At 41.1% G+C, this 17,320-nt stretch overlaps 2 protein-coding genes across 6 annotated transcripts in view; one reads left to right on the top strand and one right to left on the bottom strand.

Annotated features, from left to right (window-relative positions):
- Positions 1-4,173, bottom strand: part of AP4B1 (adaptor related protein complex 4 subunit beta 1) — a 25,606-nt gene extending 21,433 nt beyond the window's left edge. For 2 of the 4 annotated variants that reach the window (XM_042462895.1, XM_042462898.1), the window contains exons 1-3: positions 3,945-4,173; positions 2,494-2,542; positions 1,761-1,920 (exon numbers count right to left, since the gene is read on the bottom strand). In XM_042462895.1, the coding sequence (XP_042318829.1) occupies positions 1,761-1,873 (113 nt within the window). In that variant the 5' untranslated portion in view covers positions 1,874-1,920; positions 2,494-2,542; positions 3,945-4,173. Of the gene's footprint in view, positions 1-1,760; positions 1,921-2,493; positions 2,543-3,424; positions 3,766-3,944 lie in introns of those variants that run through there. The other 2 variants (XM_042462896.1, XM_042462897.1) reach the window with 2 other exon arrangements.
- Positions 4,174-4,623: 450 nt separating this feature from the next.
- DCLRE1B (DNA cross-link repair 1B) lies at positions 4,624-13,786 on the top strand. 2 transcript variants are annotated; one of them, XR_006103804.1, is made up of 6 exons: positions 4,624-4,821; positions 8,574-8,773; positions 10,058-10,223; positions 11,473-11,655; positions 12,283-13,573; positions 13,608-13,786. XR_006103804.1 is itself a non-coding variant. In XM_042466190.1 (5 exons), the coding sequence occupies exons 2-5, from the start codon at positions 8,585-8,587 to the stop codon at positions 13,479-13,481; spliced, it is 1,737 nt and encodes a 578-aa protein (XP_042322124.1). In that variant the 5' UTR covers positions 4,624-4,821; positions 8,574-8,584; the 3' UTR covers positions 13,482-13,786. The 2 variants fall into 2 exon arrangements, 1 of the variants encoding a protein (XP_042322124.1); XM_042466190.1 differs by having other exon boundaries at positions 12,283-13,786.
- The last annotated feature ends 3,534 nt before the right edge of the window (positions 13,787-17,320 follow it).

The raw sequence follows: 17,320 nt of genomic DNA, 5'->3' as shown, positions 1-17,320 counted from the left end.
ACAGCTGCTGGCGAAACATCAGGAATAAACTTTATAAAACATGGTCACATAGCCCACAAAACCCCCACAAAAAACTATGTTTCTACACTGTCTCTCATTAGTTATCACCTTCTCTGACACAATACTTTTTCATGTTACTATAAAAACCAAGCCAGATAGTAAAGTTATTAGAGCATATACTGAAATGATGCTAGCATTTCACAGCCCAAGTATGACAGCCAAGTATTTAGTAGATCAAATAAACCACATACCTGATCACTCGGTGAATAACATTCCTTAGCGGAGATGGTCAGTCTGTACTGAGGGTTAGAACAATGCTCTCTTCAGCTCCTTCACTTATCTTCTGAACCAAGGTACGGCTCCTGAAAAACTCTGAGCTCCCAGAAGTATGAATGTTGAAGAATCTCTGTAATACCACAGGTTAATGTGTCAGACAGATCCATTTTCCCTCAAATTCCTCTTTTTTTCCAATGTAGAGATGGTGTGTTTACTGAAATCAGTGTGCACATTTATTTAACAAATAACATTTGTTTAGTAATTTTTGAATTAAATTATTTACATAATTAAAATTTAATTGTTTTTATTTAAATACATGTAAGTCTTACAGGTGCCACAGGACTCCTTTTTGTCCTTTGACAGGCTCTGTCACTTCTAAATACCTCCAGACAAGCAAATAACAAACATAGTTTTTTGTGAATTTTTTTGGGCTAGTGGCATGTTCTGCTGGCTGGCATCTTCAGGAAAGTCTTTCTCTGAGAGTGCAGCTGCTGGTGAAACATCAGGAATAAGCTCTTCTAGAACATGGCCAATAGCCTGAAAAAACCACAAAAAATATGGATGCCAGCCATGAAAGCCTTTGACTTCAAAATAATAGACAGATGAAAAAGTGCTGATGAAAAAGATCTCCCTGACAAATTAATCAATCATCTGATCTAAAATATGAAGCCAAAGGAGCCATGCAACTTACAGGCTTCCTTTTTTCCGCACTTTGCAAGGTCATGTTGTCCTCTCTCCTGCAAAAGTAAACAATTAAAATTTAATACCATTATATTAAAGCCATTGGCAATAATCTTTGAGAACTCCTGGAGAACAGGAGAAATCCCAGCAGACTGGAGGAGGAGAACGTTGTCCCCATCTTCAAAAAGGGAGAAAAAAAGATCCCACAATTATCGTCCAGTTAGTCTGACATCAATACCAGGAAAGATTCTTGAGCAGATCATTAAACAGAGAGTCCGTGAAATATAGAAGGCAATGCCATAATCAACAAAGTCAACAGGGATTTCAGAGAAAGAAGAAGTCATGCCAGACAAATCTAATCTTTCTTTGATAAAATTACTAGCTTCTAGAGGAAGGGAATGCTGTGGATATTGTATATCTTGATTTCAGTAAGGCTTTTGACAAGGTTTCCCATGACATTCTTGCAAGCAAAACAGTGAAACGGGTTAGACAAGGGTAAACCGTACAGCCCACTCTCTTCCAGGTTAGCATTCTCTGAAGATGCCAGCCACAGATGCTGGCGAAACATCAGGAATAAACTCTTATAAAACATGGTCACATAGCCCAAAAACCCCCACAAAAAACTATGTTTCCTAACTGTCTCTCATTAGTTATCACCTTCTCTGACACAATACTTTTTCATGTTACTATAAAAACCAAGCCAGATAGTAAAGGTTATTAGAGCATATACTGAAATGATGCTAGCATTTCACAAGCCCAAGTATGACAGCCAAGTATTTAGTAGATCATAATAAACCACATACCTGATCACTCGCTGAATAACATTCCTATAGCGGAGATGGTCAGTCTGTACATGAGGGTTAGACAATGCTCTCTTCAGCTCCTTCACTATATCTTCTGAACCAAGGTACGGCATCCTGAAAAACTCTGAGCTCCCAGAAGTACTGAATGTTGAAGAATCTTCTGTAATACCACAGAGTTAATGTGTCAGACAGTAATCCATTTTCCCCTTCAAATTCCTTTTTTTCCAATGTAGAGATGGTGATGTTTTACTGAAATCAGTGTGCACATTTATTTTAACAAATAACATTTGTTTAGTAATTTTTGAATTAAATTATATTACATAATTAAAATTTAATTGTTTTTAATTTAAATACATGTAAGTCTTAAAGGTGCCACAGGACTCCTTTTTGTCCTTCTGACAGGCTCTGTCACTTCTAAATACCTCCAGACAAGCAAATAACAAACATAGTTTTTTGTGAATTTTTTGGGCTATGTGGCATGTTCTGGCTGGCATCTTCAGAGAAAGATCTTTCTCTGAAGATGCAGCTGCTGGTGAAACATCAGGAATAAGCTCTTCTAGAACATGGCCATATAGCCTGAAAAAACCACAAAAAACTATGGATGCCAGCCATGAAAGCCTTTGACTTCACAAATAATAGACAGATGAAAAAGTGCTGATGAAAAAGATCTCCCCTGACAAATTAAATCTACTTCTGATCTAAAATATGAAGCCAAAGGAGCAATGCAACTTACAGGCTTCCTTTTCTTCTAGCACTTTGCAAGGCTCATATTGTCCTCTCTCCTGCAAAAGTAAACAATTAAAATATATAATACCATTATATTAAAGCCATTGGCAATAATCTTTGAGAACTCCTGGAGAACAGGAGAAATCCCAGCAGACTGGAGGAGGAGAAACGTTGTCCCCATCTTCAAAAAGGGAGAAAAAAAGGATCCCAACAATTATCGTCCAGTTAGTCTGACATCAATACCAGGAAAGATTCTGGAGCAGATCATTAAACAGAGAGTCTGTGAATATATAGAAGGCAATGCCATAATCACAAAAAGTCAACAGGGATTTCAGAGAAAGAAGTCATGCCAGACAAATCTAATCTCTTTCTTTGATAAAATTACTAGCTTGATAGATGAAGGGAATGCTGTGGATATTGTATATCTTGATTTCAGTAAGGCTTTTGACAAGGTTTCCCATGACATTCTTGCAAGCAAACTAGTGAAACGTGGGTTAGACAAGGTAACCGTTACATGGATTTGTAATGACCTGGGGATGTTTAGCCTGGAGAAGAAGGTTAAGAGGTGATATGATAGCCCTGTTTAAATATTTGAAGGGATGTCACATTCAGGATGGAGCAAGCTTGTTTTCTGCTTCTCCACAGACTAGAACGCGGAACAATGGATGCAAACTGCAGGAAAAGATTCCAGCTCAACATTAAGAGGAACTTCCTGACAGTGGAACAAACTCCCTTGGAGTGTAGTGGAGTCTCCTTCCTTCGAAGTCTTCAAACAGAGGCTGGATGGCCATCTGTCTGGGATGCTTTGATTGAGAGTTCCTGCATGGCAGGCATTGGACTGGATGGCCCTTGCGGTCTCTTCCAAATCTTTGATTCTATATAAAATTAAAAGTGGGACTAGGGAGGGCGTTCTAAAGCATATACACCAACAGGCCCACCTTTCCATGTATAATGGCGTGAAAGATATACTTGTTGAATTTTTGCATGTTGCAGAAGACAGTTGGTGCAACTCTGGTCCAAAAACACCCTGCAGGAAATAACCCAGTTTGAGACCGCTTCAACTGCCCTGGCTCAGTGCTAGGGGATTCTGGGAATTGTAGTTTATTGTGGCAACAGAGGTCTCTCTGACAAAGAAAGCTAAAACGACAGTTCCCAGGATTCCCCAACACTGAGCTAGGGCAGTTAAGGCAGTCTCAAACTAGATTATATCTTCAGTGCCTTTTAGACCACTGGGTTGTATTCAGACTAGAGAAATAACCCGGTTTGGCCTCGCTTTCACTCTTTGTTTGGCTCTTTGCTATGGAATTCTGGGAGTTGGAGCTTGTCGTGGGGCCCTCTGGGCCCCACAACAAACTCCAACTCCCAGAATTCCATAGTCTTGAGCCAGAAAAGGCGTTAAAGCGAGGCCAAACTGGGTTATTTCTCCAGTGTGGATGCAGCCCTGATTTTCCCTGTTACCTTCCCTCTGAGGCGAAGAAGGGCCCTTCTGGCTTTGGCCTCGTTTCCTGAAGGTCCTCCTTCTCTCTCAGGCGTCACAAAATGGCGTCCCAAGGAACCAGGCAGCTCCTGGATTCATTACACTCACACGAGTTATTTCATGTTAACTGACCATGAATGCATTGAATGTTTATTTGTTTGTTTTTTAAATTTATAAATATTAGTCCCCCCCACATTTTCCTACGCTAAAAAATAAAATGAAGTCAACAGTTTTAACAAGGCGGTCATTTATTTATTTGGAACTACATCTTGGGTCATTCTGGGAGTTGTAGTCCAAACAAAAAACACCGAGGGCCACGTTTTCATACTGCGCATGTGTGCCACGCATGCGCAGTCAAGCTAGACCAATCAGAGTGTAGACCGCCTCAACGGGGAAGTTGGGAGCATGCGCAGTCTCGGCTGGTCAATTTCAGAGCGCAAGACAGCCCCAACCTTGTAATTGGGAGCATGCGCAGTTCCAGCCGGGCAATTTCAGCGCGTAAACAACTCCATCTAGGAGCATGCGCAGTCGTAACCGGGCACTATCAGATCGCAGGGAAATGGGAGCATGCGCAGTAGTCCCAACTCGTCAATTTCAGAGCGTTTGAAAAGCTCCAACCGGGCGATTGGGCGCATGCGCTGTTTGCGCGCGCCACCGCCAACCGCTAAGAGGCGCCCTCCATTTTGTTTAGCTGCGAGGCGCGTCGTTTCTGGGAAGAAAGGAAGGAAGGAAGGGCGGGCAATCATTTTTAAAAGGAACCGTTCGGTCTTTGGCGGGAAGTGGGCAGCCCAAATGGTGTCTCTTTACCGGCAGAGGTGGAAGGAGGAAGCCCTTCAGACAGAGAAAGAGAAGCCCACCGTAAGCCCCTCGCGCTCCTTGCTTTTTAGGAAGGGAGCTCCAAAACATACACTGCGGAAGTAATCCACTTTGGCTGCGTCCAGACGGGAGAATTAACCCAGTTTGGCACCGCTTTAACTCTTTGCCTGGCTCTCTGCTATGGAATTCTGGGAGTTGGAGTTTGTTGTGGGCCCAGAGCGGAGCGGAGGCAATTCTTGACTTTGGTGACCCTGTTACAGTATTTTGGGAAGGTTAACTAAGAGGAAGTTTGCCATCGCCTTCCTCTGAGGCTCAAAGAGAGAGTACCAACGTTTAGCCTCTCCTTCTCCTGCTGCTCTCTGCTGCCTATTCATTTTGGCCCTAATCCCTGTCTACAAGCATCCTGAAGAGATTTCTGTTACATATGGACCACACAGACTTCGCAGTCTTGTTCTATTAGTGCTCTTACACAATCAGGCAGTTACTAAGAAGCAGATCCAACTACTCTTAATGGAGCCTGGATTCTGAGGGGCTTCTGTCTTGCCCAAACTAAACTGAGGAGGAGGGAATCTTGAAACCTTCCAGGAGCAGCTTGGCTGCAACTTTCAATGATCCTAATGCTGGCTAGTGCTGCTGGGAGTTGCAGTTCCACAGCATCTAAGCACTCTTCCCTTTCAGCACTAGACATTGTCATATTGACACACAAAGTACTGTATATGAAAGATTCAAAGAATCAGTTTGTGGAGAGATCTTGTAGCACCTTTGAGACTAACTGAAAGAAAGAAACTGGCAGCATGAGCTTTTGTAGACTTCAGTCTACTTCTTCAGATGCATCTGAGGAAGGAGACTGAAGTCTACAAAAGCTCATGCTGCCAGTTTCTTTCACTTAGCATCAAAGGTGCTACAAGATCTCTCCGCATATATATGAACGATGGTTCTTGAATCATATTACCAATACGGATGCCTTTGCAATCTGTATTCAACAGAGGTGGGCAGCGGTGGCCAAAGTTTAGTTATTTTGGCTTCTAAGGAGAGTTGGGGATTGATATGCTCTAGGACTCATTTCTTGGTCTTTTTAGCAATCCACAGTTTCTCAGAACTCTCCTCATTTCAAATGAGTTGATTTTTCCCCTGTCAGCTTCCTTTACTGTTCAGCTTTCACAGCTGTACATAGTTATTGGAGACAAGATGGCATGGACATACTTTAGCATTCAATAATATATCTTGATATTTGAAGATGCCTAGTCTTGTCTAGTTCCTTCATAGCAGCCCTTCAATTCCCTGTCTCTTTCTGACTTCTTGACTGCAGATTCCATTCAGATAGTGGACTGAGCCAAGGGATGAAAATCTTGAACTGTTTCACTGTCTTCATTGGCCATTATAAAGTAATATAAATCATTTATGGTCATTATTTTTGTTTACTTAGTACAACGGTAAACCTGCTTTAACACTTTTTGCTTGACTATCTTCAGTAATTGTTCCGAGTCTTTGCTATCTTCTACTAGTGGTATGTTGTCACTTGCATATTTAAATTGCTGATGTTCTAGTTTTCAAGCCTTCTTGACTCATGCCTCTGAATCTAACCTTGCTTTATGTATTACAGTGGTACCCCGGGTTACGAATTTAATTCGTTCCGCCGCCGCGTTCGTAACCCGAAATCCTTCGTAAGCCGAAAAAGCCATAGGCGCTAATAGCGAAAGCCGCGATTTCGTGCGAAAAAGCGCCGAAAAGCACCAAAAAATTTTTCGTAACCCAAAATAACCTTCGTAACCCGGAACAGTTTTTTTCTATGGATTTTTTTCGTAACCCGGAAATTTCGTAAGGCGGCGCATTCGTATCCCGGGGTACCACTGTATATGTTTTCCTCTTATCGTGAGTACAGGTTACACATCAGGACATTGAAACGTTGTGGCACACCCATTTCTTTAAGAGCACTTCAGAGTTTTTCATGATCTATACATTCAAAGGCTTTGTTATAATCTGAAGCACAGGCCGATTTTCTTATGAAATTCTTTGGTGTGCCCTGTTATCCAGTGTATGTTTGCAATATGGTCCCTAGTACCCTGTTCTTTCCTAAACCCAGCTGGGACATCTGCCATTTCCTGATCCATATATAGCAAAAATATTGTTGTACACTTTTGGGCATCACTTTGCTTTCATGGGAAAATAATGCAATGGTTCTGTGGTTTCTGCAATCCCTGGTTTTATCCTCTTTCTTGGAGATTGGAATCTATATTGAGCATGTCCAATCTGTGGGCCGTTTTGTTTTCAATATGTGTTTACAGAGTTCAGTTAGAGCTAGAGTAGATTCTGCCTCTAGCCTAAAGCAGCTGTATTGGTATGCCATCTATTCCTGGTGATTTGTTTCTCCCAAATGCTCTGAGTGCAGCTTCCACTTCACTTTCTAAAACTAAAGGTTCATCTTCAAATAGTTGCTCCTTTATTAAATTTGTTATCATTGCATCTCTTTTATATAGTTCTTTAATGTATTGTTTCCATTGTCTTTTTGTTTGTACTTGGCCATATAATGTGTTCATCTATTGGTTGTATAGCTCTTGGTTTAAATTTGCTTTTAATTTCTTGGACCTTGTGGAAGGGTTATCTTGTTCTCCCCCTTCCTTCCTTCCTTCCTTCCTTGCCTCCTTCCTTTTTTCCCTTTTCTTTTTGTCATCTTCTATTTTTCTGCAATTATTATTATAATAGTTTTCCTTGTCCCTGAGCACAAGTCGCAATTGCATTCAAGGTTCTGACTCCTTCTGTCATCAATTACTTTTGCTGCTTCTCTGTCCTTAACTGCTCAAAAAGATTTCTCCATCATCCATTGAGGCTTCTCTTTCTTTTTGGCTGTAGATTTTGCATTTCTCGCATAACTGTCCCTTGCTTCAGTCCAGAATTCTTCTGGCTCCTGGTCAGTTAGGCTTGATACTACAAATCTGTTTTTCAAATTATCTTGAAATTCTACAAGGATGTTCTTCAGATTGTGTTTTGCCATGATGGTTGGTTTAGTATTCCTCTTTAGCCTTACTCTAATTTTTGTTATTAGCTGCTTGTATGTTTAGACTCTTTAACCAGTTATTCCAGTATTCAGTAGTCAAGGCAGCTTATATAAAAGTATTGATCATAGTAGTGAAAAAGACAACAACACAATTAACAACAGCAGGCATTGCATGTTTTCCTTTAAAGAGTAGAAATACACCCAATCTTTCAGCTGATCTCAGAAGGCTACTAAAGAATCTGAATTATCTCATTACCACAAATTTTCTTTTTATGACAAAGCATGCAACAATTCAGTCCTAAATATGTTTACTCAACTTAACAGTGCACTAAATTCAGTGATACCTACTCCCTTGTATGAATGCATAGTATTTCCTTCTAAGGTCAAAATCCTATTTGTACTAAAGTCAACTGAGCACTGTGGAACATAGTGCTGAGTAAATACTGTATGCATGAGATTGTACTGGATGTCTCACAAGTCTTATGTGGTTGCATAAATATACAGCGGTGGGGAGCTTTTGGCCTGAAAAGTGTCCCATCTTCCCATTAATTTTCTTCATTTGTGAATCTGTACATTGTGGTTACATATGGAAACCAATAAGAATCTTGTCTTATGCTGCTATTGTTCCCATTCATAATACCTGTTTCATGTATACTTACTCTGGGTATAGGTGTTTCTATTTTTATTTCTTATTGGTCAGTTTCTGTTGAACTTTATGAGCACTCCTATCCATTTCTGAACTTTCCATTTTCTAAAAAATGAAAGAGTATTTCAATTCCCCCCCCCTTTGCTTTTGCAGGACCTGCAGTGATGAATGGGACTCTGATTGCTGGCACACCCATTGCAGTGGATTTCTGGAATATCAGAAAAGCTGGTCAGGCTCGCTTGTTCTTTCTCTCTCACATGCACACCGACCATACAGTTGGGCTCTCGAGCACTTGGAACCAGCCTATTTATTGCTCTCCTGTTACTGGCCAAATCCTGCATCTCAAGCTGAAGGTATGCTTAGGCACAGGTTTGTTGTCTTCTACCATTTCACACAGAGAATTACCATTGATTGTTGTTAACTGCCCCCAACTCATCCCTGACTCATTATGACCCTGTGAGTGAGACACCTCCAAGATCCGTATCCTCAGATGCTCTGCTCAGGTCCTGTAGGCCCAGGGCTGTGGTTTTCCTTTCTTTCCACTGCCCACCACCTTTGCTAGAATTACAGGGGTACCTCGGGTTACGAAATTAATTCGTTCCGCCGCCGCTTTCGTAACCCGAAAAGCCTTCGCAAGCCGAAAACCCATAGGCGCTAATGGGGAAAAGCCGCGATTTCGTGTGAAATAGCGCCGAAAAGCACCAAAATTTTCTTCGTAACCCGAAATAACCTTCGTAACCCGGAACAGTTATTTCCTATGGGATTTTTTCGTATCCCGGAAATTTCGTAACGTGGGTATTTCGTATCCCGGGGTACCACTGTACTGACATTTCTAATGAGTCATTCCTTTTCATTATGTGTCTGAGGTATCACAGTCTCTACTTGGTCATCTTAGCTTCTAGGCAGAGTTCAGGCTTGATCTGTTCTAGGATCCACTTGTTTGTCTCTTCTGGCCATCCACAGTATCCTCAGCGCTCTTCTCCAGCACCACATCTCAAATGAGTTGATCTTCTTTCTGTCTGTTTTCTTCACTGTCCATCTCTCCTATCCATACATGGTGATAGGGAATACCATGGCTTGTATGATTGTGACTTTAATGCTCAGTTGTATACCTTTACACTTTAGGATCTTGTCTAGTTCCTACATATGTACCCTTCCCAGTCCTCTTCTGATTTCTTGACTGCAATCTCAATTCTAATTAATGATTAATACGAGGTAGGGGAACACTTACTATTTCAATTTCTTCATCATCAAAATTGATGTAAATTTTTTGTAGTCAATATTAAGCCTGCCTTAAAACTTTCATCTTTGACTATCTTTAGTAATTGTTCCAAGTCTTTGTTGTTTTCTGCTAGTGGTACAGTGTTATCTGCATATCTTCCTCCAATTTTCACTCCACTTTCCTCTGAATCTAATCCTGCTCTGCATGTGATATTTTCTGCAAACAATCTGAACAAGTAGGATGATAAGAGTACACTCTTATCTGGCCCCTTTGCTGATTTGGGACCACTCTGTTTCTCCATATTCTGTTCTAACAGTAGCCTCTTGTCCTGAGCAGAGGTTATTTATCAAGACAATCAAGTGTAGTGCCACTCCCATTTCTTTAAGACTGTTCCATACCTTCATGTTAATTGTAGGTGGCTGTTCAATGGATCCATCCTCTGGAAGTGGGAGAGAGTCATGTCTTGGCCTTGGATGACATTGGCAAAGAGACTATGACAGTGACATTGATAGATGCTAATCACTGTCCTGGATCTGTCATGTTCCTTTTTGAAGGCTATTTTGGAGTCATCCTATACACAGGTATGAACTTCCATGTACACAAGAGACAGGTTATTCACACTTCAGATTTCAGGTCACATAAACCTCTGTGTTCCATTTCTGCTACCTCTCACTTTGTCCTTCAACACAGACATGCATTTGATTGCAACTTTTAGTTTTTTTAGTAGAAGGCACCTTTATAAACAGAATATGGAATTAAGGAGTTACAAGTAATGTAGTAAAAATGGACCCTTTGGGCATGGCTAAATAGTTGGAATGAGGTTAAATTTAAAAAACAACATAATGATTAGGAATGAAGTTACTTTACTGGTATAAGAAGTAACATCTTAAAGTTGTTTCAAATGGAATTTTAGGTGACATTTGGTAGGAGATTTTTCAATGTAAAAAACCCTGAAATTCAACCAAAAAAAGTAATGAGCAACACATCAAGGAAAGGAACAAGCTACTCTTTTTAAAACAAGTAGCACAATGAATTATTCTTTGAACGCTATAACAAATAATGGGAACTACAATAAATAATAGGAACAAATGACTTTTAAAATTTAATTTTCTAAGCTCTGCCTATAATGGTAGACTATACAACCATAGTTTCCTGTTTCTGTAGCTGTGTTTTTTGATAAGCCATTTTGGCATCATGATTAAAGAAGCCTTCTTTGAGCCCTCTAGGTATGAGGCACTACAACCCCTTCATCCCATATAGCTGGGGACTTGGTCAGGGATTATGTATTTATTTAAATCCCCCCCTTAGCGCCAATTCATTGAAGCTATGAACAAGTAATAATAATAATAATAAATTTTATTTGTGTTTCCTCGCCTCTCCCATAGGATCGAAGCGGGTTTACAGACTAATTAAAAACCATTACACAAAAACAGAATAAATAAACTCCAATATAAAATTCTACAAACTCTATGGACAACATACAGCAGGGTAAGGCAGGGAATCAATTGCATCAAAAATACTATTCATTCTACAGAGGGGAAGGCTTGGCAACAGAGAAAGGTTTTAAGTCTCTTTTTAAATGATTCCAGGGGGGGGGGGTCATAAAACGGAGCTCCTTGGGAAGACTATTTGTAATAGTTGTCTTCCATAAATGAGCCACACAAATCTGTTACAAAAATAAATGAAATAAAGTTACATCATGACTTTCTGCAACAATAACCAAAGAAGCTAAATTTCTTCTTATTTGTTTGAAAATTTATTCATAAACCCAAGTGTCTACTCCTTTCAGACGACTCTCCTGATAGTCCTGTGATATCCATTTGTCATTAGGTGATTTCCGCTACTCTCCAAACATGCAGCAGGAGGTGGCTCTGAAAAATACAAAACTTATCAACACCCTCTACTTGGACAACACCAACTGCCATCCCAAGACTGTTTTACCAACCAGAGAACAGGCCACTGAGCAGATCAAAAAGGTGATTAGGGACCACCCCTTTCACCTGGTTAAAATTGGTAAGCAACCTTAATAGTCTGTGAAGTTTTCCAAATGTTTCGTTCAGGTAAAGATTTATAGAGAATCCTTGGAACAGGTCACCTATAGACAAGAGTGAACAGCCTGGATGAGCAGCATGTGGCCCTCCAGATGTTACTGAACTCCAGGTCTCATTATCATTCTCCATTGGTTATACTGGCTAATGCGGATGGGAGTTACAGTCTAACACCTAAGGATGCAAATTGCCCATAATTGATTTACATGGGACAGGAACACAAACATGGAATTGACTGAATGAATTTGGGATATATAAGAATCTCTTATCCTATGCACACATATTGCTTATCTGTGAAAACAGATACAATGTAAAAAAGTTATTTTAAAGGCAAGGCCAATACACTTTGGATAAATGTTCACTTCACAAGTGCACATAGTGGGATGAGAGCTCATCAAGGAAAGGGTGATGTTTCAGACCCTTGAAGTCTTGAACTATGAAGTAAGAGGTTGTCAACTAAACTGCAGCTATATCAGAAATTCTGACTTTGATGTAATAACAGCAACTGAGCAAACTTCAGTTCTGAGGCTGAATTAAATGTAATCAGGCCATCTAGTCTTGGAAATGCTTACAGTTCTCTGCTTTCTTCTAGGTACCTACAGTTTGGGAAAGGAATCACTCTTGGTAGAACTGGCCCATGAATTCCAAACTTGGATTGTAGTCAGTCCCCAGAGACTGGAACTAATGCAGCTGCTGGAATTGGAGAATGTGTTCATCTCTGAGGAAGGGGCTGGTAGGATTCATGCTGTAGATTTTTCAGAAATTCGCCAAGCAACTATGATCAGCTGGAACCAGAACCATCCAACTATAGCTATTCTCCCCACCAGCCGACCAGTGAAGATCGACCACCCTGATGCCTATGTGGTTCCCTATTCAGACCATTCCTCTTTCCAAGAGTTGCTGGAGTTCGTAGCTTGGCTAAAGCCTTGTTCCATAATACCAGTGGTAAAAAGTGAGGCATGCCAAATGTATTTCCAGCAATATTTGAGTCCTGGGAATTGCTCAGTTATGGAGTCTAAAGTCCCTGCATCAGTGACAAGATTCATGCAAAGCAGCAAGGAGTGGGAAAGGCCCTTCAAGTTGCAAAAACAGATTACCAGTCGCCATGTGCCCAGGGGAGTTTTGTTTGAATCCCTAGAGGAACATACTAGTTGCTCTGAAAATGACTGCAGTGTAGAAATTTCCCAGGAAAGCTGCCCACAGCCTGTGAAAAAATCTGTGCCTTACTGTAAAGAAGGGCATGTTGGGCACTCCCTGTGTGAGGAGGAACAAGAAAAAGCAGCGGCAGAACCAAAAAACCTTAAAAGCCAGCAGGAACCTTTACCAATACAGTCTGGTCGTGTAACATCCACACATCAGCAAGAGAACTTCAACCAGTTTCAAAAATGTCAGACAGCTGCAGCATCAACACACTTGCACACTTTATCATGGTCCAAGAGGGATGCCCATTCTGCACTCGGACAGTTCCCTGCTTTTTCTGCAGGCAGTGATAAACTCTGCCAGTTGGTCACAGAAAATCATGTTCCCTCAACATATGCTGTTCAGAGTAATGCCGAGGACAAATTCACATCACCAAAGGATGTAGCTTTCCAGTCTGTGAATGAGCAGTCTTCACAAAACCTTCTTCTGGAATATGATTTGTCTCCACTGAACACACCAAAGCAACGATCCCTACATGACTTTGACTGCCAGGTTGAAAACTACATAAATAGAGAGAAAAGACCCACATACATGGAGCAATACACCCTTGTGTTTAGATACAAATATCTGGTAAAAGCAAAGCTAAACTAACCAAGTCCCAGGAACAAATAATCACAGAACAATCTTAGTGTTAGGTTTGTCAAGTAGGATTTATAAGATTATTCCACTCCTTAGTTGTTTATGAAAATAAATCTCACCTTACTAATTATTGAGTAGATAAGATGGATCTGCAGAATGGTTGGTTTGTGTCAAGCAGCCCTTAAGAAATTTCATCCAGTCCTTTGGGAATACACACCAACAAGTCTCAAAGATGTAGTTTCACCTTTTCTGTTTATTATCTTATTGAAAGGGAAATTTATCCACTTTCTAAGTTTATTAAACACTATGAAACAATATTACATGTAATATTACCAATCACGTTTTCTTAAGCGAGCGGGGTGCAAGGGGTGGCACATCCCATTAAGATTAATGGGGCGCGTGCACCACCGCGCCATGCACGAGCCCCATTACTTTCAATGGGGCTTGAGCATACGCTTTTTTTACGCGAGGGGGGCGGTCCAGAACAGATCCCCTGCATAAAAAAAGGGTGCACTGTACTAGCTTTCTAATAATGTGTTATGTTATATGCTTGATATTGCTTGATATTACTTTCTGTTTATACAGTTCTACAAATACAGACTTCCACACTGAGTTCTTAATCAAAAGGGAATAAGATTATTATTATTATTAATATTAATATTAATATTAACCTTTATTTATATAGCGCTGTAAATTTACACAGCGCTGTACGTACAATCTTTTAGTTAGACGGTTCCCTGCCCTCAGGCTTACAATCTAAGAAGACATGACACAAAAGGAGAAGGGAGTGGTGGTGGGGAATGGGATCGGGTCCAGCAGTTCTTCTCCACCTCCGAGGCCTGGAGCAAGGCAGATGGACTGGAGGAAGGGCTTGGCTTCTTAATGGATGCTTAAAAGGAGGCTTCCTGGGTCAGAGAGGGGCTCACCTCTGGGAATGCTTCTCTAAACAATATAGTCTAACTCAGTTTTGAAACTGGGTAGAGAAGTGATGAGGTGTGCATGTGGGGGAAGAAGGTTCCAGGAGTAAGGGGCAGCAAGCAAGAAAGGACGAATTTGGGAAGGGGCAGTGGTAGTCCTACACTGTGACAGGAGACTGACTACCAGAGTGGAGGGTGTGAGTAGGAATGTAAGGAGAAAGAAGGTCAGATAAGTAAGGAGGGGCCAACCCATGGAGGGCTTTGAAAGTCAATAACAAAAGTTTGTACCGGATGCGGAAGGGGAAGGGGAGCCAATGAAAGGAGAATAAAAGAGGAGAAACATGGTCAAAGCGGTGAGCGGATGTGACAATACGGGCAGCTGAATACTGGACAGAGATTAAAGGATGGAGGTGTGAAAGAGGAAGCCCTGTCAGAAGGAGATCAGAAAAAAAGCTATGATATTAACAAATCCTGATTGTATCCATTTTTCTTTGTTTATTTCAGCCTCGTACAGATCTTACTGTCTGCTTTGAACTAATCTTGGCCGAACTAGTACAGTGGTACCCCGGGTTACGAATGTAATCCGTTCCGCGGCGCCATTCGTAACCCGAAATCTTTCGCTAGCCGAAAAAGCCATAGGCGCTAGCGCTAAAAGCCGCGATTTCGTGTGAAAAAGCGCCGAAAAGCACCAAAAAATTTTTCGTAAGCCGGAAAAAAAAAAGTAACCCGGAACAGTTTTTTCCTATGGGATTTTTTCGTATCCCGGAAATTTCGTAACGCGGTGATTTCGTATCCCGGGGTACCACTGTACCAGGTGGTATAGTGAAAAAATGAATAAAAGGAAACTTTTTTTTACCACCACCTGTTTTTACAGAAATTGAGTATTAATTCCCAATCTGTGTTGAAAGTCTTCGTTGATTTTCCATTAATTTATTCAGATAACTTGTCCATTTGAATGTTGTCCATAAGTCTCCTTAACCATTCGTCTATCATAGGCAAATCTCTCATTTTCCACTTTTGTGCAATGAGAATTCTTGCAGAAGAGACCATGTAAAGTATTGTCTTCCAATGTTTTTTTGTATTCTGGTCTTGTATTCTATTTCTTATATTCAGGAGATAGAGCTCTCTCTCTATTTTTCTAGTAAAGTTTTAAAGTGAAATAAATATTTTTCTAAGAGTTCTTTTAAGGCTACAGAGTAGGTATACACTTGCTAAGTTCCTGAGGTACTGGTAAGAACAAATTTCCTTCTGAGTTAAAAACAACAAATTATATAGATGCTGACAGTATAAAAATTCAAGACAAAGATAGTGGTTTGCTTTTCAACAATATGGGGGACTCAATACTCTTACCTTGTACAAAAGATTTTATGGCCCAGTACAGATTGGCGCTTTATGCTGGCCTGGCCATGTACTACAGTTGCGCGGGGGTAGGGCATCTGCACACCCTCCAACCCTAATAGGTGGCGATGGCATCATCATGGCGGCCTCCCATGACACCGGCAGCGTTGGTGAGTGCCCAAACGTGACACACAAGATGGTGTCATAACGGCATATGTCATATTCATAACCAGACGGCCATGGGAACAAAGCCATGGGAGAAAGGGGCCCTTTCTCCCATGGCTGTGCCTGTTGGGGTGTCCTGCAGCATGAAGCCCCAAGGACACCTTTTCGCGACCACGGAGAAGTGGCCTTTTCCCACTTCTCCCTGGTTTGCAAAAGTGCCGGATTGGGGCCTCTGGGCTGCTGGTGAGGCTGCCCTGCCCCCAATCTGGTGAGAAAAGGGGCGGTCTGTACTGCGCCTATACTGTACTAAGTATTGACATTGTGTAAAATCAGTGACTAGAAATTTTGCTAGGAAGATATTTGCATGTTAATCTATAGTTCTGTGGTTGAATGGCAAGGCCTCCAGGTGTCTATTTAATTAATAATCCATTGTCTGCTGGGAAACCCCCCTTACCCTTGGGTGCGTTTGTTTTACATTTGCTGGGTCTTGATTTTGGTGTTTTTCAGGACTGGTAGCCAAACTTTGTTTACTTTAAGAGTTTCTTCTTTCCTGTTGAAACTGTGCAGCTCTGGACAAGTCTACATAGGGACCACCAAACACAGTGTTCAAATGTGAAACAAGGAACATGAGAGGCACTGTAGACTGGGTCAGCCTGAAAAATAAACCGTAGCAGAACATATTATAAACCATCCTGGGCATAAAATGCTGTTTGAAAATTCTGAAATTCTGGACCATGCCAACAACTATCAGGGCACAGGGAAGCCATTGAAATCCATAAACACCTGAACAACTTCAGCAGGAAAGAAAAAATTCTTAAAAGTAAACAAAGGCCTGATACAGACAGGCCAGAATAAAGCTGCTTCGAGTCACTTTGGAGGTATGCTGTTTAAATGATACATGCGTCCTAAGAGTCCAGAAGTCACACTGAAGCCCCACTCCAGTCTTAAGGACAGGAGTGCAGCTTTGATGAAGTTTCCAGACTTTTAGGACACATGCATAGTTGAAACACCATACCTCCAAAGTGACCTGAAGCAGCTTTATTTTGGCCTGTCTGTATAGGGCCAAAGTTTGGCTACCAGTCTTGAAAAACACCAAAATCAAGAGCCAGCAAATGCAAAACAAAAGCACCCAAGGGTGAGGGGGGGTTTCCCAGCAGACAATGGATTATTAATTAAATAGACACTCGGAGGCCTTGCCATTCAACAACTGAACAATACACAGATTAACTAACAGTATATATATACCCCACTCTTCCATTCCAGCATTCTCTGAAGATGCCAGCCACAGCTGCTGGTGAAACATCAGGAATAAACTACTAGAACATGGCCTCATAGCCCAAAAACCCCACAAAAAACTAAGCTGCAATCTCTTAGCTTCAGAGACAAAAGCACAGGCAAGCCCTGAACAAACCTGGTCAAGAAAAGCCTGTG

This window comes from Sceloporus undulatus, chromosome 4, assembly GCF_019175285.1.
Source record: "Sceloporus undulatus isolate JIND9_A2432 ecotype Alabama chromosome 4, SceUnd_v1.1, whole genome shotgun sequence".
NCBI classification, from domain to species: domain Eukaryota; kingdom Metazoa; phylum Chordata; class Lepidosauria; order Squamata; family Phrynosomatidae; genus Sceloporus; species Sceloporus undulatus.
Note: the sequence above shows the minus strand (reverse complement) of the source record. Positions and strands in the feature narration are given on the sequence as shown.